The following is a 21,438-nucleotide window of genomic DNA, read 5'->3' as shown; positions in this document are numbered from 1 at the left end:
TTGAAAGAGGACTTTCAAGGGTCTGAGTTCTTGTGTGGTGCTGACTTTTCTCTATTTTCAGCACAGCACTGCTATACAAGACATCATCATAGGTAACAATTCTAACTCCATGAAGGGTGATGATGGTAGCCTAACATTATGAACCTGAGACTCAGAATAAACCTACCTGTGGAGGATCAATGGTCAAAGCCTCTCAAAAGGTATCAGGCTGAAGCTGTGAGAAGGTAGCTGGTCTGCCAATTTACTCAATGTTATAACTAACACAGGACCCTCTGAGAGTGCAACCTGGATCTTAGTGAGTCTCATCTGATGTGACTCATTCAACCTGAATACTAACTGTAAGTAATTTCTCATTTATCATGACCATAACTTCCTAATTACAGATGGCTAGAGCTAGGACATTCTGTCCCTCTTGGGCAGTGACATGAACCCATGACACAGATACCTAGTGTGGGTAGGGTATCCTAGCCTAGCTTAAGTACATGCAGCCAGGCCCAGCATTAAGCTAGAACATGTTGGAGGGACTTCTACCACCTGGAGAGGCTTAGGGTGATGGAGACATAGGAGACATCTCAGAGCCAGACCAAGTGTGCACTGGGCTGTTTTGTGTGTGTGTGTGCTGGTGTGGATTAGGGCGCACTTATGCTACATGAGTACTCTTCTACTAATTTGAATCCTAGCTATACCACTCTTGGGCATATAACCAAAAGATATTCCAACATATAACAAGGACACATGCTCCACTATGTTCATAGAAGCCTTATTTATTTATTTATTTATTTATTTATTTATTTATTTATTTATTTATTTATTTATTTGGATTTTGGTTTTTTCAAGACAGGGTTTCTCTGTGTAGCCCTAACTGTCCTGGAACTCACTTTGTAGACCAGGTTGGCCTCAAACTCAGAAATCCACCTGCCTCTGCCTCCCAGAGTGCTGGGATTACAGGTGAGCGCTACCACCACCCAGCAGAAGCCTTATTTATAATAGCCAGAAGCTGGAAACAACCCAGATGTCCCTCAACAGAGGAATGAAAATGTGGTACATTTATATAATGGAGTCCTATTCAGCTACTGAAAACAATGATTTTAGGACATTCTCAGGCAAATGGATGGAACTTGAAAATCTCATCCTGAGTGAGTTAACCCAGTCACAAAAGAACACACACAGTATGCATTCATTGATAAGTGGATATTAGCCAAAAAGAAGCTCAGAATACCAATGATACAACTCACAGACCATATGAAACCCAAGAAGAAAGATCAGACCAAAGTGTGGATGCTCAGTACTGCTCAGTAGGGGGAAGAGAATTAGAGGGAGAGAGGAGGGGGAGGGAAAAAGAGGGGCAAGTTTAGATATGGGGGGAGATGAGGGAGAAGTACAGAGTATCAGGAATTTGTATGTAGGTATGTAGCCATGGGTGAGACGGAATTGGTGGTGGCCAGTAGAAAGTCACAGATGCAAGGGACCCATGAGGTTCCAAGGACCCAACAGGGAGGACTTTAGCTGAAATACCCAACAAGGGGGGATAGATCCTGTAGAGACCACATCCAGCCGATAGGCATGGCCCCTAGTTAAGGGATGGGGCCACACATCCACCTCAAAAATATTAATCCAGAATTCCTCCTGTCAAAAGGAAATGTAGGGAAAGAACCCAGGTATCCCTCAACAGAAGAGTGGATGCAAAAAATGTGGTATATCTACACAATGGAGTACTATTCAGCCATTAGAAACAATGAATTCATGAAATTCTTAGGCAAATGGATGGAGGTAGAGAACATCATACTAAGTGAGGTAACCCAGACTCAAAAGGTGACTCATTGTATGCACTCACTAATAAGTGGATATTAACCTAGAACACTGGAATACCCAAAACATAATCCACACATCAAATGAGGTACAAGAAGAAAGGAGGAGTGGCCCCTTGTTCTGGAAAGACTCAGTGAAGCAGTATTCGGCAAAACCAGAACGGGGAAGTGGGAAGGGGTGGGTGGGAGAACAGGGGGAGAGAAGGGAGCTTACAGGACTTTCGGGGAGTGGGAGGGCTAGAAAAGGGGAAATCATTTGAAATGTAAATAAAAAATATATCGAATAAAAGAAAAAAAAAGGAAATGTAGGGACAAAGAGTGGAGCAGAAAGTGAAGGAAAGGCCGTCCAGAGACTGCCCCACCCAGGGATCCATCCTATTTGCTGACACCAATTCCAGACACTATTGCTGTTGCCAAGACGTGCTTACTGTCAGGAGCCTGGTATAGCTGTGCACTGAGAGGCTCTATCAGAGCCGGACCAATACAGATGCGGATGTACATAGCCAAACATTGGACTGAGCACAGAGACCCCCAATGGGGAAGTTAGGGCATGGACTGTAAGAGCTGAAGGGGTTTGCAAGTTCATATGAAAAACAACAATATCAGCCAACCAGACCTCCCCAAATTCTCAGGGCCTAAACCACCAACCAAAGACTACACAGGGTTACCCATGGCTCCAGCAGGATATGTAGCAGAGGATGGCCTTGTCTGCCATCACTGGGAGGGGAGCCCTTTGGTCCTGTGGAGGCTTGATGACCAGGATGGGGTATGCTAGGCTGCTGAGGCAGGAGTGGGTGGGAAGTCGGGGAGCACCCTCACAGAGGCAGAGGGGAAGGAGGAGGGGATTGGGGGCATGTGGAGGGAAAACTGGGAAGGGGAATAACATTTGAAATGGAAATAATAAAACAATCAATAAAAAAGAGAGTTGCCTTGGTCATAGGGTCTGTTCACAGCAGTAAAACCATAACTAAGACACTTGTATTTAAGTAGATCTCTTTTTTTCCTGGCACTCTTATCTTCCCCCTCCCCTTCATTTGCTTTGTGATTTCCATTTTTCATGAACCAGAAGGACCACCCAGAACTTTGAAGCATACTCATGTTCCTTTATCCCAAATGCTCCCAGATCTTGTCTTGTATTAGCTGGTGATTGATCTCTGCTCTGATGCAAATGGGGCAAGAAGAGGCAGGTGACGAACTTGCCTGGGAGGCCTGTCCCAAGTCAGGATGAAACCAGTGTTTTGATGATGTGGTTTCACTTACTCTTCACAATGTCTGTGGTGGACATCAGAGTGTCAGTGACCCTGAGCTCAGGATCTTGGAAATGAGAAAAGTGAAAGCCAGGGTAAATGTCCTTGAGCAGTGCCCTGCATTTGAGGGTTTAGCTGTGTAAAGCTATGGACACCAGCACATGTGATGACCATGGCAAAGAGAGAGGGATACTGAGTTGGAGAATGGGAAACTTCCTGTGCAATGTCACTGTGGAGCAGAAGGACTTGATAGTTGGAAGCAGTGTCCTGGTTAGTACTATTAGATTGGCAAGCACCAAGTTTACATTGGGGGTGAAAGTGTCTTAACTAAATAACTCTCATTATTAGGTTGGGCTGTGGACATGAGCGATTATCTTAATTGATACAAGAGACCCTAAGCTACTGTGGGGAGTGCCATCCATGGGCAGACTTTCTTTGATTATACAAGAGAGCTATGTCCGAGCCAGGTAGTGATCCAGTGAGTGAGCCTACAAGCAGTCTGTTTTCGGCCTTGATTTCTTTTAGTGTCACAAAATGCCCCAGACCCATAAAGGAAATGGACCCTTGATTCTTTCTTCAGCTATTTTTTTTTTTATTTGCTCAGGGTGTTTTGTAATCACAAGACAAAGAAATCTAGAACAATGAGTAGGGAAGAGGAGTAGACACATCTGTTTGAACCAATATTCTCTGTACTCAAGAGCAGACCCACTCAGACCCCTGTGGCCAAAGAGAAGGAAGGATTTAGATACCAGAGATGGGCCAGAAAGTGCATGTGCAGCCCCTACGTTACTGTCTACTTCTGTGAGTCTGAAAAGAATTGTCTCCTACAGGAATGTTCATCCTCTGGTGCACATCACGTCAATTTTAGTGCAGGGATTTTCAGAATCTGGAATGCTGCCTAGACTCACATTAGATAGAAATAATAATTCTGTAGAGCACAGTGAGAAAGATGACAGGTCCTATATCCCACCTGTGCTGAAGGGCTTAAGGGGAAGTCACATTTGCCTTGTTGACCATCCCTAATGTAGCCCTATACAGTGAGACTACAGTTTTCCCCATGATCTCCAGGGGGTGAAATCAGGACATACACCCAACACTCAGAAAATTCCTTCCTTGAGTCATGATCTCCTTGCCTTGGAGACTGGTGTCCATTCCTGTCTGTACTAACCTGGAGCTCCCTCCCTAGACTCTCATATGACCTACTGTCTGCTCCTGGTGTCTGACAGTACCTTTCCACACTTAGGAACTTGAAAGTGCTCTGTCTTCTTGCATCTCTAATAGGGAAAGACCAGATTATTACTGGGCATTCACTCAGACAATTGGCAAAGATTTCCTAGGAAGACCAGAGATGACATGGGCCTACCCAGCACACAGCTTAGCCAACACATAATGTTGGAAGGTTGCCTTGAAACTATCCATAGAATGAAAGAACCCACAGTCCTTTCCAGGACACATAGGTCAACTCTTCCCAACAAGGGGGACATGAAAATTCTCACACAATCACTCCTTGGTCACTCTTTTGGATCTGGAACTTAACTAGTGACATTAGTGATAAAGGATTTATCATTATTCTTAGTTACCACTCAGCTGGCCTCTTTGTAACTTTCACAGACATCTTTGCTTGGAGTAAAGAAATCCCATCTCCTCAAAACACTTAGAACGCAGGGCAGACTGGGAGCTCAGTTGAGTCTTTGGGCTTCTTTGGCAGGATGAAGAAGTGTCTGTCTTTGATGGTCTAAAACCCAAGGACAGGCTGCAGCAGATATCTACCCTGGGATGAGCTGTTGTTCTCTGAGGGCATGGGGCTGCTTATCAGTCTTGTTGTCTGAACAAGTTGCTTGGAGGAGAAACATAAAGGGAAGCTGTGAGGAATTTGGGGCAGGACTCAGAGTGGAAGGGACGGATAAGTGTCTTGGACACAGACCCCAGCACACACAGCCTCTTATATTCTGAAAGTGCTCCTGCCTGAGAGGACACTTAGCTCAGGAGGAGGAAGGACAGGAGAGGCTGGTGCCCTGTAGGAGGTGAAGCTGTTCTTCTCAGAGGCGAGACACACTGCTCAGGGAGAAGAGAGATGGAGGTGTCTGCTTTGCTTTTTTGCCAGGGGTGTGCCCCATGGCAGGGGCTTCTGCTCACAGGTAAGAGTGCCCACTCTGATGGGGTGGAGAGGAACACAGGGGTATTCTGAAGTATTCTGGAGTTTCCTAAAGAGGACAAGATGGAGAGATGAGACTTAAGGTTTCTTTTTTTTTTTTTGGATTTTTAAAAAAATTTACATTTCAAATATTATCCCCTTTCCTCGTTTCCCCTCCCAGAAACCCCATATCCTGACCTCCATCCCCACTGTTTCTATGAGGGTCTTCCTCCACTCACCTCACTCCCACCTCCCTGTCCTCAATTCCCTACTCTGGGCTTCTATCTAGCCTTCATAGGACCAAAGACCTCTCCTCCAATTGATGCCTGACAAGGCAGTCCTCTGCTACATATGCAGCTGGAGCCATGTGTACCCTTGGTTGGTGGCTTAGTCCCTGGGAGCTCTAGGGAGGTCTGGTTGGTTGATATTGTTGTTCTTCCTATGAGGTTGCAAACCCCTTCAGTTCCTTCAGTTCTTTCTCTAACTCCTCCATTGGAGACCCCATGCTCAGTCTAATGGTTGGCTGCGAGCATCTGCCTCTGTATTTACTAGGTTCTTGCAGGGTCTCTCAGGAGACAGCCATATCAGGCTCCTTTCAGCAAGCATTTTTTGGCATCCACAATAGTGCCGGGATTTGGTGACTGTATATGGGATGGATTCCCAGGTGGGACAGTCTCTGGATGACCTTCCTTCTCTCTCTGCTCTACACTTTAGATCCATATTTGCTCCTGTGAATATTTTGTTCCCCTTCTCAGAAGAACCGAAGCATCCATACTTTCATCTTCCTTCTTCTTGAGCTTCATGTTGTCTGAAAATTGTATCTTGGGTATTAGGGTATGCACTTGTCAGTGAGTGCATACCATGTGTGTTCTTTTGTGATTGGGTTACCTTACTCAGGTTGATATTTTTTAGTTCTATGTATTTGCCTAAGAATTTCATGAATTCATTGTTTTTAATAGCTAAGTAGTATTCCATTGTGTAAAAATACCACATTTTCTGTATCTATTCCTCTGTTTAAGGACCTCTGGGTACTTTCTAGCTTCTGGTTATTATAAATATGGCTGCTATAAACGTAGTGGACCATGTATCCTTATTACATGTTGGAGCATCTTCTGGGTATATGCCCAGGAGTGTTATAGCTGGGTCCTCAGATAGTACTATGCTCAATTTTCTGAGAATCTGCCAAGCTGGTACAACCACTGATTTCCAGAGTGGTTGTACCAGCTTGCAATCCCACCACCAATAGAAGAGTGTTCCTGTTTCTCTACATCCTTGTCAGCATCTACTGTCACCTGAGTTTTTGATTCTAGCCATTCTGACTGGTGTGAGGTAGAATCTCAGGGTTGTTTTGATTTGTATAGACTTGAGGTGTCTGTTTGCCTTCAGGAGGCAGAAGGTACAGTGAGGGTCAGAGGCTTAGTGGCCAGACTTTCTCAGCAGTCAGGAGGAGCTGAGAATAGGAAAAAAGCTGCAAGCACTCCACATTCACAGTCAAGTGACCTGTTTCCCATGTTTTAAATATTGATGTTCCCAATCGTGACAGGTGACTCTCCGCATAGAAGTCAAGCAGGGGTGGGCAGCAATATGACCCAGGGTGTGGAGATCTGAGAAGCTGAACTCAGTCCTCAGCTCCCGCGTGGTAGATGGAGAGAGCAAAATTCTGTTGGGTCTTTGCCCTCCACACAGATGTTGTGGCATGTACAGGCACATGCTCACACTGAGACAGGTGCCTCCACACAGGTTTGCAGCATACACCTTCACATGGGCAGTCTGAGGCACCTGCTTTCAGAAATACACACCTAGCATAAATAAGTCAGTGTAAAATCATTTAAATTACACTTGACTATAATTGTTGTAATGAGCTCCAAACCTGGGAACCATGTAGATAAAACATGGAGACTTCCTTCCTTCCTTCCTTCCTTCCTTCCTTCCTTCCTTCCTTCCTTCCTTCCTTCCTTCCTTCCTTCCTTCCTTCCTTCCTTTTTTCCTTCCCTTTCTTTTCTTTATCTACTAGTATTTGCATCTTTCCAGGAACTGAAGCTTCTAAAAACCTCAGATTAATCCCTGTCTTCACAGAGTGAATTGATTCTTGTGGAGCAGAAGTCAGAGGATATGAAAGATGATGTGAGGAGGTGACTTGTTGCACAAAGGGAACAGAAAATAAAAGTCACAACTGAGGACCCTCTAGAAGAGGGGACCAGAGAGGTATCCTCCCACCAAATATGGGAATGCTACATGGAAATCCAGGCAGACAACTGAGCAGAGAATTTCGTAGAGAGTTGACAACACAGTGGGAGACTCTGAGGAAATGGAGGTCATGTTGTTCACCTTCATTAAGAAGGATCTACACAGCCCTTCCCAACACCTAAGCCAAATGATGATCACAGCTGTTCAATATTGATAGTTTCTTTCTCTCCCCTTTAGTCTCCCTTTTAGCCTGCTGGCACCTGTCTACCACTTCTGAAGTCACCATTGAATTAGTGCCACCACAAGTGGTTGAAGGGGAAGATGTCCTTTTCCTTGTCCGTAATCTGCCAGAAAATCTTACAGCTTTTGTCTGGTCTAAAGGGAGGACAAATAGGAAACGTGGAATTGCACTCTATACAGTGGCCTCTGATATACATGTACACAGTGATAGAGAGACATTGTATAGCAATGGATCCCTGATGATCCACAATGTCACCCAGAAGGACAGAAATTATTATACTCTACGAACCTTCAATAAACATGCAGAAACTGTATCAACAACATCCACATTCCTCCATGTGAACCGTAAGTGATTCTTTGTGAATTTGGGGTGCTGGGTGGGTTTCTTTCCACTAGACATATAGAGAAGTGTCTGGCTTGACCTGTGGCTACCTCCACTCTACATTGTGTTTCCATGTTGGGGCTTGAGCATTTAGTCAGTACACACTTGTGGGACAACATTGGCAATAGATCAGAATCCTTCATTTGACTTCACTTTGAAGGCAAGTGGATACATGCTGGATAACTCAGTCAAGGATATCTGCTGAAGATATCTGTATAAACTCTTAGCAGGAATGTGTACTTGAGAGAGACCTCGAGGGAATCAATGTTGGTCATGATTGAGAAAAAAATGGGATCACCAGAAAAAAATGAGAGTACCAGGAAGCCCTAGTTCAAGACTCCTATTCCAGACTCAACTCCTAATGACCTTGAGAAGCATTTTACAAAGGCTGAGTTTTGATTTCCTGTTGTCAGGGAACAGTGCTTTTTAGTAGTCAAAGTTTTGCCCTTTGTCTTGCACGAGGCTTGTGTATTAGAGCCACCATTAGGCTGGGTCTCTTGGACATCTCCTCTAGTGATTCAGCAGGAATAGCATAGCTGGACAGGTACATAGGACATTACCTCACTGACCTGACATATTTATGAGACTCCTAGGAAGTTCATGGATGCCAAGGAGAGGGACAGAGAACACAGGATCTTCTGAGTGGTTTTTGTCATTTCAGGTCTAGCTTAGGAATTCTGTCCTATAGGCAAATGGGAACAGACTAAGCTGATGTGAACAGCTCCACAGATATGGGCTCCAGTTACCCCAGTGGTCAGCAGTTACAGCATCAGGACACAAATCAGAAATGCATTTGCCGAACCAGGAATTTACCTAGAAGCTCGGTTCCACCCATAGTTCTATCAACATGGAAATCATTGACAAAGCATCCTCAGACCTACTGTCTGCTTAATTTGTTTGCTACAAGAGATCATGCTCTATTACCCCTTTGATGTATTTCTTTTGGGAAATATAGGATAGCCATGGAAAATCTATTAGGCAGAGGTCCAAGGCATCTCAGAAAGAACAGGGAGCTCATGGGCTGACTCATTACACAGCTCAGCAAGTACAGGGATTGAGAGCATTCTCTTGAAATCTTGCACGAGATGAAAGAACTCAGCCTTTTTTCTAGGGATCAGGTCACCTCTACCTGCACACCCAGGGTATGAGACTCCTGACACATCCTGGGCCTTTGTCCTGGGTCATAACTCTGACTGGTGACTCCTGTGAGAATAGATGTGTCCCCTTTCCCACATATTATTCAGCTGGTCCCTTTGGAACCTCACAGACATCCCTGTCAATTTCCATCTTTCCAGTGCATTGAGAACACGGGGCAGACTGAGTACATATCCGGGTTGTGTCACACAGTTGTGCAGAGTTTCTCTCTTTGGTGCTGACTGACCAAGGTCAGGATGCAGCAGAGATAAACCTCATCTTTTATGATCTCAGGTCACAACGATGGTCGCCAGCCTGGTGCTTACTCTGTGCTCTGGATAACTGAAACAAAAGGAGGGGAGAGGGACATGGCACAGCACCAAGACTGGAGGGGACAAACAGTATTTTTATAGAGCAATACCCTCAGACCATATGACTCTTGGAGATGAGCTTGCCTGAGGGGAGGCTCAGCTTAGAGAGCGGAAGCACAAGATTGGAGAGGTGTGCTGGACCATACGTGCCACAGAAGGACAGATCATGCCACAGAGACCAGGGAGGTGTCTTTTGTACCCTCTGCAAAGTGCTTATGCTCACAGGTGAGAGGAGAGAACTCACCTCTCTGGAGACTACTGAGAGGCAGAGGAGCTGAGAGGAGTTTCAGGGTTTGGAGGGGGAGAAGACACAGGGGAGCAGAGGCTTAGCAGCAGCAGGAGGCTCTTGAGGAGGGGGAGCTTGGTTTTACCCAAAGTTAATTAACATGGCCACAGTATTCTGAAGACTGTTGTTCTCAGCTATGACATTGCAAATAAGAAACCAAGGTGGTGTGGATCAGTGACATGATTGAATGAATATGTGCATTTGTTTCATAGTCTGATAAGCTCAGACCAATCAATGAACAGAAGATTTCTGACCTTCACCTAAGTTCTGAGTTCAGCACCCGTCCCCACTGAAGTAGTTCTTGTATTCAATCTCACATAAAATATAATTTGTAAATAATTGTAAAAACCAAAGCAAATGCAACGATTTATCAAATTTACAATTTCTTTTCTTTTTAATTAATTAATTAATTAATTGTTTACACTCCATATTTTATTCCCCACCCAACCCCCATCCATGCTCTGAGTGTTCCACATCCATACTTCCTCCCCTCACCCCTGCCTCCACACAGATGTCCCCACCACCCAACCCACCTGACCTCTAAGTTCCCTGGGGCCTCCAGTCCTTTGAGGGTTAGGTGCATCATCTCTGAATGAACACAGACCTGGCACTCCTCTACTGTATGTGTGTTGGGGGCCTCATGTCAGCTGGTGTATGCTGCCTGTTTGGTGGTCGACTGTTTGAGAGATCTCAGGGGTCCAGATTAATTGAGACTGCTGGTCCTCCTACAGGGTCACCCTTCTCCTCAGCTTCTTTCAGCCTTCTCTAATTCTACAACAGGGGCCAGCTGCTTCTGTCCATTCAAATTTACAATTTTCTTAAGGAAATCCATGGCCACAAAAGGTCCTGCACGTTCATTCATTCACGTACTCATTCACTCATCATTTATTGTTCACAGGTATCTACGTGCTTTTCTAGATAACATTTCTTAAAAATATAAGACAAATCATGGTTCTTATGATGTCCCAGTCCTAATGAACTGAAAGATAGGTCAGTAAAGAAAGCTGGGTGTTATCTGTAACTACAAGAGGAAGCAAACAATAACAATAACAATAACAACAACAACAGGAACTCCACCACCACCACCACCACTAAGAAGTCAGAGAGTAAAGTTTGTAGGAGAAGAGATGGGGAGGCATCACTCCAATACCAATCTACATTGAGTGTGAGCAGGGATCTGAGGGCAGTGAGTCAGGGCCATGTTGACCTCTGAAGAGAAAGCAACAGACCATGAAAATATAAGTGCATGGACACAGAGTTGGATGGGGACATTGATAGCTAGGGTGAGTAATGAACACACCTGCTCAGAACAGTGTCTCATCACACAAAAATCTGCCCCAATTTACTGACTCATTCTCTTGCCTTCTAGTCTTCCTTTGGAACTGTGGGCGCTTTGTTACCTCTTCCCAGCCCAGTATTGAATCACTGCCCTCCATCGTTGCTGAAGGGCAACAAGTTATTCTACATGTTCATAATATCCCAGAGAATCTTCAAGGCTTTGCATGGTTCAAAGGGATGACGGTGTTCAGGCACCTTGAGATTGGCCGATACATAATAGGCAGGAATTCCAGTGTGTTTGGGCCTGCGTACAGTGGTAGAGAGAAACTGTACAGTGATGGATCCCTGCTGATTGAAAACGTCACTCAGAAGGATGCCGGACTGTACACCCTACGAGTTCTGGGTACGGATATGAAGAGTGAGGAAGCACATGTAGAAATCCAAGTTGCTGGTAAGTGGTTTCCTGGGATCCTTCCTGATGGGTGGGGCTTAGACACACAGGACTGTCACGCCTGGCCTGTGCCTCTCTCCTCTCTGCACTGTGTCCCCTTGTGCAGGTGTGAGCAGACAGACATGGAGAGACAAATGACTGTAGATCAGACTCCATCTTATGACTTCACATGCATGAAGAAAGACCTTGATGGTAACTCAGTCTAAGATGTCAGTCTTCCCAGTCTCTTGGAGCTCTAAACCAGGGAGCTCACACACTGCCATCTTTTAAACGCTTGACTAAAGGGACCTGGGGTAGCATATTTCCAGTCTTTTATTCTTAATTCCTCTTAAAGCTGATAGGCAACAATGGTTTTTGGCTGTCCGTGTCAAACTGCAATATTTATTAGCTCCAAATTGAGATCATCATAAATAAAATCTAGGAACTGTTGCAGAGACCATGGAGGAGTGCTACTTTCCTCATCGTGGCTTGATCAACCTGCTCTTATGTGACTTAGGACCCATAGCCCAGGAGTGAAACTGTTTGCAGTGGTCTAGATTCTCTCCATCAATCACTAATTAAAAAATATAATACATGCTTGCCTACAGGCTAATGTGTTGGTGACATTTTCAACAGAGGCCCTGTCTTTCAACTTGACTCTACATTGTGTCAAGTTGACATAAAACCAACTACCCTAATACCCCAATGTTTCCCAAGAGCTGAGCCTGCCCTGAAGATCGGTTGCTCCTGGCCCTCACTCAACTCCAATTTAGTGGACTGCCAGCAAAAGCAGCAGTGACATATAGAAGATGAAGTCAGGCCTTGCCTGGATCCTGAGAGAAAAACTAAGAAATAAAACAAACAAACAAACAAACAAATGCAAAACAAGCAAGGGAATGAAGGAAGGAAGGAAGGAAGGAAGGAAGGAAGGAAGGAAGGAAGGAAGGAAGAAAGGAAGAAAAAAAACCAAAAATCTGGACTCTGTAGGATTCAGGGGAGGCATCATCTCAAACCTGAGTGTGCAACAGTATGTTCAGTGTCTGAGGGAGTTGTACTGGCTGGTTTTGTGTGTCAACTTGACACAGGCTGGAGTTATCACAGAGAAAGGAGCTTCAATTGGGGAAGTGCCTCCATGAGATCCAGCTGTGGGGCATTTTCTCAATTAGTGATCAAGTGGGTAGTGCCCCTTGTGGGTGGTACTACCTTTAGGCTGGTGCTCTTGGGTTCTATACGAGAGCAGGCTGAGCAAGCCAGGGGAAGCAAGCCAGTAAGAAACATCCCTCCATGGCCTCTGCATCAGCTCCTGCTTCCTGACCTGCTTGAGTTCCAGTCCTGACTTCCTTTAGTGATGAACTGCAACATGGAAGTGTAAGCTCAATAAACCCTTTTCTCCCCAACTTGCTTCTTGGTCATGATGTTTTGTGCAGGAATAGAAACCCTGACTAAAATAGGAGTGTAGTGAGGAAGGAGCCATGTAGATACCTCTCTGTAGAGGAAATGACACTTTCAGGGGTGCTGAGGGAATGGAGTACATGCTGCTCATTTTCATTAAGTGGTACATCCATACTTGAGTCTCTAAGCTGAGTTAAGAATCCATCTGCTCAGGACAGAGACCACCATCTTTTCACCAAGCAGAATGTTCTGTATGTGACAGCGTTTTCTCTTTTCCCTTCCAGATTCCCCTTTTCAGTGCTGTAACCCTACCACCTCTTCCAAACTCATGGTTGAAGCAGTGCCCCGGTATGCTGCTGAAGGGGAAAGTGTTCTTCTCCTCGTCCATAATCTGCCAGAAGAGCTGATATCCTTTACCTGGTACAACTCCATGTATAGGGTCCCAACCTTTAAAATTGTGGAGTACCACGTAATCTGGAATATCACCACCTGGGGGGATGCATACAGAGGAAGAGATACAGTGTACGCCAGTGGATCCCTGCTGCTCCAGAATGTCACTGAGGAAGATGCAAGAATGTACACACTAGAAACTTTAAACGTTAACTACACAGTTCAAAGAGCACGTGTGCAGTTTTATGTAAACAGTAAGTGACTCTCAGTGGCCTCTGCAGTCTGGGTATGACTTATCCTACTTCATGCACTGCACTGTCAGGATTGGGTTGTGCCTGCTCTGTCCTCAGATGCATTGCATCTACTTACTGTAGGGCACACATTGGGTAGACACACTACAGTCAATCAGAATCCCTCACCAGTCTCTACCTCCACAGAGAAGAATGTGTGTGGGATAAGTCAGCATGAGGATGTGAGCCCCAGTGCAGACTCTTGGGGTTCTCACTATGCACATGGCCCTAAGAGAGACCTTGTGGGAGTCAGGCAGGCACTGGATGAGGGAGCTATGGTGTCTTCACAGAGAGTACCAGGAATCCCTGGCTCCAAAATTTTGCCTCTGTCTGGGGTCTAGGTCACATCAGAGAGCTTTATGTCAATGCTTGGTGTTGATTTCCTTTCAGAACTGACAGGGAACAAGTCTTTACTGCCTGTCCAACTCTTACAGAGTATGGGACCAACTGTGTGCCGCCGTGATAGCTGGGCTCACATAGGTCACCTGTGCAGCATCTTCTACTGAGTCTCAGTGGACAGGTACCAGGACAGAAGCCAACTACATGCCATGAGTCCAGCCTAGACAATTCTCTTTTGCAGTCAAATAATAATATATACTGCCAATTTGAGCAGTACCTCCATCCCAAGGTCCGGCCATTGCTCATACCAATGCTTAACTCTCAGGCACAGCAGTGATCATTGATCATGTGTTTTTTTATATGGAAACTGAGACAAAGGAAACACAGTGGGTGAATCAGGGTCATACAGGCCAGCAGTGTCTGATCACAAGCACAGGATACATCTATAGTTAGAGTTCTAATTCTCCTCCGGGGACGTTTTTAAAAGTACTAACTAAAGGGGGGGCTGGTGGAGCTCTCTAAAGGATTATTGTCATTTGGACCCCTCCTCTGTTTTTTCACAGAGCCTGTGACACAACCCTTTGTGCTAATCACTGACACCACAGTCAATGTACACAGATCTGTGACCTTTACTTGCGTTACACCTGACATTGGAATCTCCATCCTTTGGTTCTTCAATAGCCGCAATCTACAGCCCACAGAAAGGATGACACTGTCTCCAACGAAGTGTGGACTCCGAATAGATAATGTCAGAAGTGAAGATGCTGGAGAGTACAGGTGTGTGGTTACCAACCGAGCCGGTGATGCAAAGGCCAGTCAACCTGTCAGGTGGCCATGATGAATGAGAGACCCCACCTCTCATCCTACAGCAGAATGGCGGCATTTCTTTATTTATGGGATAAAACATGGAGTAAGGTTGTGTGGTGAAAACGATCAGTTACTACTCAGGTGCAGCCAGCATGGTGAGACATGCCTGTGATCCTGGGATACACATGTGTATAAGAATGAGGCAGGGTTTAAAGTGAGACTCTGTCTTCAAAGCAAAGGGCAGACTCAACACAGCGAACAGGATCACAAAGTCAACAACAGCTTAGGTTGTGGATCAAATATAAAGCCAACCCCCAGAATCCATAAGACCCTATTTCAGGAGCCCCCAAACCCTGGATTCTTAGAGTCTGCCGTGATAAATGCATCCTTTATATGCTAAAACACATTCCATGTTTAACTAATTCAGCTGTTAATGGTGCCTAGAGAGCAGTCATTGATGTGAAGTGAGAGAGTGACAGAAGAAGGGAACACAATGTCTGATTGTGGACATGGCTAGTTTCTAAATAGTTTTGACCTTCAACTTGTTTGATGCACAGATGTAAACTCCATGGTGTAAATCCTCATTCTATGGTCTCTATTTTGAGTGTTGCATTCACAGTGGGATCTTGCAGGATTCTTTTTCCTGTTAATATGTTTCTTTCTTTTATGTTCTTCTTTAATCCATTAAATTCCTACCACTGCTTCCCCTCCCTCCTGTCCTCCCCCACATCCACTTCCCTCAGATCCATTCCCTTCAAAAAAAGAACCAGTCTTTCAGGAATATCAACCAAACACAGCATAACAAGTTGCGGTAGCACTAGACACAGAGCCTCATATCAGGGCTGGGTGAGGCAACCTAAAAGGAGGAAAAGGGTCCCAAGAAGAGGCAGAAGAGTCAAAGACACTCCTCCACTCCCGTCGATAGGAGCCTCACAAGAACACCTAGGTACATAACCATAGCATACATGCAGAGTACCTAGCTTCAAGCCATACAAAGTCTGTGATTATTGATTCAGTCTCTGTTATTCAATATACACCCTGTATAGTTGATTCTGGAGAATGCTGTTCTGGTGTCCTTGAACACTCTGGTTCCTACAACCCCTCCTCCTTCTCTTCTGTGGTATTGTTATGCTCCATCAAGTATTATCTGTGTGTCTGCATCTGCCCCCATAGTTGCTGGATGATGCCTCTCTGAAGACCATTAGGCTGGGGACCGATCTATGACTATTTAAGAACAACATTAATAATCATTTCATTAATTTTTTCATTCTAGTTTGTTTATATCCTGATTCTTTGTGCTCTCCAGTCTCTGGTTCTTAACTATCTAGGCTGTGTCAGACACTGGCCCCCTCTCATGGCATTGGCTCCAAGTTGGACCAGTCATTGATTGACCACTCCCCAAATGTATTTGCTACCATTACCTGCACATTTTGCAGACAGGACAGATTTTGGGTCAAAGGTTTTGGGACTGGTTTGGTGTCCCAGTCTCACTGCTGGAAACTTTGCCTGGTTAAGTTGGAGATGGCCAGTTCGGGCTCCATAACCCTCATTACTAATCATCTTCTCTGGGGTCTTTTTCAAAGTTTTCTGGGAGTTTACACTGCACTAGGTCTCCACATTGCTCCTGAAATGCCCCCTGATTCCACTCTTCCAGTATTTTGTTCCTCCCTCCCTTCCTCCATCTCCCCTTGCCTCATTTCGCCCTGTACCAATCCACACACAATCTATTCTATTTCCCTTCCTGGGCAGATCCATGGGTCACCCCTTGAGTCTCCTTGTTACTTGGTGTACTCTATGCATGTGACAAAACAGGACATCTGATTGTGGGCAATATTAGTTCAAAGAAGTATAGCTCATGAGGTTGTATTTGCTTTTTATTCCCAGAAAGTTCTGTAGAATCTTTAGGATTTTCTAAAAATAACTTCATGTTGTGTGCAGATGTATTTAGCCAATTAACTGGACATCGTTGATTTCCTTGTGTTGCCTAACTGTTCTGTCTAGTATGCCTAAGAGAATACTGAATAGAAGTGACCACAGCAGCTTCCTTGTGTTGATACTGGTCTTAGAGTTTGGAAGGCTGTCAGGTGACCTCACTGAGTACTGAGCTGGTTCTGGATATTCATATGCACCCCGACTGCACTGGCAGTCTTCTAGCCCTAATTTGGCTGTTTTTATCATTAAAAGCTGTTTACATTTGTCAAATGTCTTTATTGATTCCGTCTTATGAATTATTCACAGAATCTGTTTGGAGTCTCTTATTGCTTCTCTCTGTAGATTCTGGGCTTCTAGGAATTTGTCTCTTTTATGTAAGTCACTCTGTCTTTATCCCATCAGTGTGAACACGGAAATTTTAGTATCCTGAAAAGTAGACAGCTAGGTCTCAATTTTAATCTCTAGTGTTAGTGTCAACCCTTTAAAAACAAAGTTAATCTAATTAAAAATTGTAAAAGCCACTAATACTTTGAAGAAACACCTTTTCCTTTTATTGAAAATCGATTTTTTTGATTTAAAAAAACATTTTGTTAATTCCTTATGAGTTACACATCATGTACCTAAATTCCACTCATCTATCTCCTAATATCTGCCCTTGCATCCTCCTCCTTAAACAACAACAACAACAATAATAATAATAATAATAATAATAATAATAATGATAATGGTAATAACCCCAAAACAAAATATGAAAAACCTTTTATGTGGAAACTATAGTGTGTGACAGTATCCCACAGTATACCCTTTTGGCCACACATCTTTACTTGGAAATGTTCACTGCAACATGTCTTGTTCAAGGCCCTTGTGCATGGTAGATGAGTGGCAGGGCCAGCTCTCCAGTGCTTATGCCCTCAGGGTCAGCTAACCTGCATCCCTGCCACCAGGGCCAGCTTACTGTGCTGTCTAGGTAAGTTACAGTGCCAACTCTCCCCAGTGCTCTGACCACTGAGGAATGGAGCCAGCCCTGCACAGCCCTTGGACATCAACATGTCCAAGGAATCAGTCCAGAATGGGGATGGCCACGTGTTCTTAGTGGTAACCTGAGCCACAGACACCAACACAGACCCCTGGTGCTGTTTGTCTATGGACCCAGACATGGCTCTCAGTGGCATCACTGGCTGGTATTTCACCATGGACTCAGGTGGCAGACTAGGCAAACCCACATCAGCCTCTGTTCTCCACTCTCATATTTCCAGTTCCAAGTCTCTTCACAAAGCTCATATTATTCTGCTTCTCATTTCTGTACACTTCTCTGTCACATCAAAGTGATTCCTGCTACAGGTCAGTAGAGCAGCAGGAGGGCTTCCAAGGGTCTTTCCCCTCCTGGACCATGTGGATGGCTGTGGGTAGGCTTCTGTGTGAAACCGTTAGAGGCAGCCTGGTTTTTGGTTGCGCTAGGCTTATAATCCTGGTGACCCAGCAGGAGATATCCTGCAAGGAATTGTAGGCGTTTTGCCCTGCTCCCACACACCAGGCTCCTGACATGAGGCCACAACTCTCCACTCCATAGGTCTGTGGACATCAGTCACATAAGGGCAATGCCCTGAGCCCCTCCACAGGTAGCGGATGTGGCCACAAATCAAGAGAGATCTCCATTTTAATGAGGTACCTAAAGGCCTGAAGGGCTTAGCAAATTAAGCTCTCCTTCCAAGACACTCCTTCTTGCAAAAGGAATTTAACCTTAGATTTACCCTGAGGAAGTGGGGTACAGTTTCACTCATCACAACTCTCCACCATGACAATAAATACTTTAAAACCATGGACTGCCTCTTCCCATCAGGATCCGCTGTGGGGAGCAATAGAACAGGCCTTCATCTAAAGAGCTGCATCTAATCTCCGCAGGAGACCTCTTGGTGGTCCCAGCAACGTCTCCACCAAGCCAAGCCACCCACTGAACAAACCGAGGACTCACTCCTTCCTTGTACTTCCCAAGGGGCCCAGCCAGAGCCCTCCTTCTCCGTTTCCCTTTGGCCCTAGGCTAGATTCAACCCTCAGGCCCCCACTCCATTCTCAGCTCTTCCTCTGCACCCAGTGCCATCTGAGTGCCCAAGAGTCTGAGAACCTGCCATCCCTGGCCTCTGTGCAGGTTTAGGACTCCCTAAGCCAACTCTGGAAGTCCCCAGGGACCTCAGACTGTGCTCCCCTGGGGTCCCATAGATTCTCACAGCCCGACATCCACACAGCACCAGAGTGGGGTGCGTGTAGTTAAAACTGCGTCCCACCTCACCCAGCAGCCCAAGCCCCAAGTGGGTGAGGGCCACCATTTAACCCACACTTTTGGGTATCTACAGTTGCACCACGTGGTGCGGTGGCAGGCTGGCCTCTGAAAATAGATTCTTTTATCCTACAATATATCCTATACTGTTTATCGTTTTCCCTCCTTCATCTCTACCCAGTTCCTCCCATCCCCTGGGGATTTACTCACTTTGTCTCTCTGTAGAGAAAAATAGGCCTCTAAGAGATAATAACAAAACACGGCAAAATAAAATACAACAGGATGATGGAAAGCTATCATATTGAAGTTGGACACTACAACTCAACAGGAGGAAGAGTCCTAAGAGTAGATACAAGAGTCAGAGACCCACTTTTATCACAGTCAGAATTCTTATAACACTGCTAGGCTGATAGCTATGATACACATACAGAGGAGCTTGTGCAGGCCCGTATAGGCTCTGCCATGCTGATTCAGTCTTTGTGAGTTGATATGTGAGTTCCTTAGTTGATTCAGTGGGCCCTGTTCTCCTGGTGTCATCTACTCCCTCTGGCTCTGACATTCTACCTCTTCTTCCAAGGGGTTCCCTAAGCTCTGAAGAGACAGATTTGATGGATACAACCCATTAATTTGTCTCTCTGCATAATGTCTGGCTGTGGGTCTCTGCATCTGTTCTGTTCCCATCTGCTGCCAGAGAAAGCCTCTTTGATGGTGGCTGGAGAAGGAAATGATCTATGAGCATCCATGAGCAGAATATCATTAGGAATCACATTATTGTTTCTATCTATCTATCTATCTATCTATCTATCTATCTATCTATCTACTATCTATCGATCAATTGATCTATCTATCTATCTATATATCTACCTACTATCTATCTATCTACCTACTATCTATCTGTCTGTCTGTCTGTCTGTCTGTCTATCTATCTATATCTAATCATCACTTGGTTTTTTTTTTGTTTTTTGTTTTTTTGTTTTTGTTTTTTTTTTTTTGAGACAGGGTTTCTCTGTGTAGCCTTGGCTGTCCTGGAGCTCACCCTGTAGACCAGGCTGGCCTTGAACTCAGAAATCCGCCTGCCTCTGCCTCCCAAGTGCTGGGATTAAAGGTGTGTGCCACCATCGCCTGGCCTAATCATAACTTGTAATTGGTTTTACTCTAGGTCTTTCTCGTCTCTTGTTCTTGGTTACTCAAGCAGTGTCAGGTATAGGTTCCTTCTTATGAAGGGAGTCTTAAGTCAAAGCAGGCAATGGCTGATTACTTTCATGAGTTCTGTGCCACCATATTCTTTTTAGGCAGGAGAGGTTTCAAGTCAAGGTTTGGTGACTGGGTTGGTATACATATTTCCCTTTATGCAGCCTTCAGAGTACCAAAAGACTAAAACTTAGGGGTGAAACCTCCCCATATGTATCAGGTTGACTTCTCTATGCACAAAGAGTTGTATATGTGTTGTCCTTGGCAATAGGGTCCCACTATCCATTTGTGGAGAGCAACCCTTTGTTTAGCATCAGTATGGGTTGTTTTTGTATTTTTTATGGGACTCACTCGACCTACAACATCATTGAATCCCGTCCCAGTCCCATAACTAGAAACCTTGTTTGGAGACAAGAGATGGCAATTTGAGACTCCCTATCTATCATTGTTAGGAGACTTCATTAGTATCACTGTCATGTATTTTAGGAAGTTTCTATTGCACTAGGTTTACATGTCATCTGTCAAATGCCCCTCAGCTGTCTCCAGTCCTGTGTTATCCCCTTCAACCCTATGTCCTCTTCCCCACCTGATCGTCCCATTTTCATCCCCACTCACCTATCAGTCTGCCTATAAAGCTATTCTATTTCCTCTCCCTAGGAGATCCATGTGTTCCCCTTATCCTCTTCCTCTTTACCTATCCTGTCTGAGTCAGTTTCTTCTAGCTTGGTTATTATTTACTTAATGGGTAATATCCACTTATAAACTTTTATGTACCACTTTTATTTTTCTGTCTTGTTTACCTCACTTAGGTTGATTTTTCTAGTTCCATGTGTTAGCCTGTAAATTTTATGATGTCATTTTAAAATTAATAACTGAGCAATCTGTTGTATAAACACACCACATTTTCTTCATCCATTCTTCTGTTGAGGAACATCTGGATTGTTTCCAGTTTATGGGTATCATGAATCAAGCCACAGTGACACTGATTAAACACATGTCTTTTGTCTGGTGGGAAAAGCTGCCATATTGATTTCCATAGTTGCTGTACAAGTCTGCACTCCCACCAATAATGGAGAAGTTCTCCCTTGTTCCACATCCTTGCCAGCGTGAACTGTCACTTACATTATTGAACTTAGCTATTCTGACAGGTGTATGATGGTATCTCAAATTAACTTTTATTTGCATTTCCCCTTTGGCTAAGAACGTTGAGCATTTCTTTAACTGTTTCCCAGTCATTTGACTTTCCTCTATTGAGAATTCTCTGTTTAGATCTGTACCCCACTTAATAATTAGATTATTTGTTTTTTATATCTAGTATCTCTCTC

General features: G+C 44.6%; 1 protein-coding gene across 1 annotated transcript; it reads left to right on the top strand.

The window, feature by feature from the left end:
* Positions 1 to 5,129: 5,129 nt before the first annotated feature.
* Positions 5,130 to 14,746, top strand: LOC127676281 (pregnancy-specific glycoprotein 22-like). The gene is made up of 5 exons (XM_052172163.1): positions 5,130 to 5,193; positions 7,614 to 7,961; positions 11,159 to 11,518; positions 13,174 to 13,533; positions 14,472 to 14,746. The coding sequence occupies exons 1-5, from the start codon at positions 5,130 to 5,132 to the stop codon at positions 14,744 to 14,746; spliced, it is 1,407 nt and encodes a 468-aa protein (XP_052028123.1).
* Positions 14,747 to 21,438: the final 6,692 nt, after the last annotated feature.

Source organism: Apodemus sylvaticus, chromosome 1, assembly GCF_947179515.1.
Source record: "Apodemus sylvaticus chromosome 1, mApoSyl1.1, whole genome shotgun sequence".
In the NCBI taxonomy this organism is placed as follows: domain Eukaryota; kingdom Metazoa; phylum Chordata; class Mammalia; order Rodentia; family Muridae; genus Apodemus; species Apodemus sylvaticus.
The sequence above is the reverse complement of the archived record's forward strand: the minus strand, read 5'-3'. Positions and strand labels throughout refer to the sequence as shown.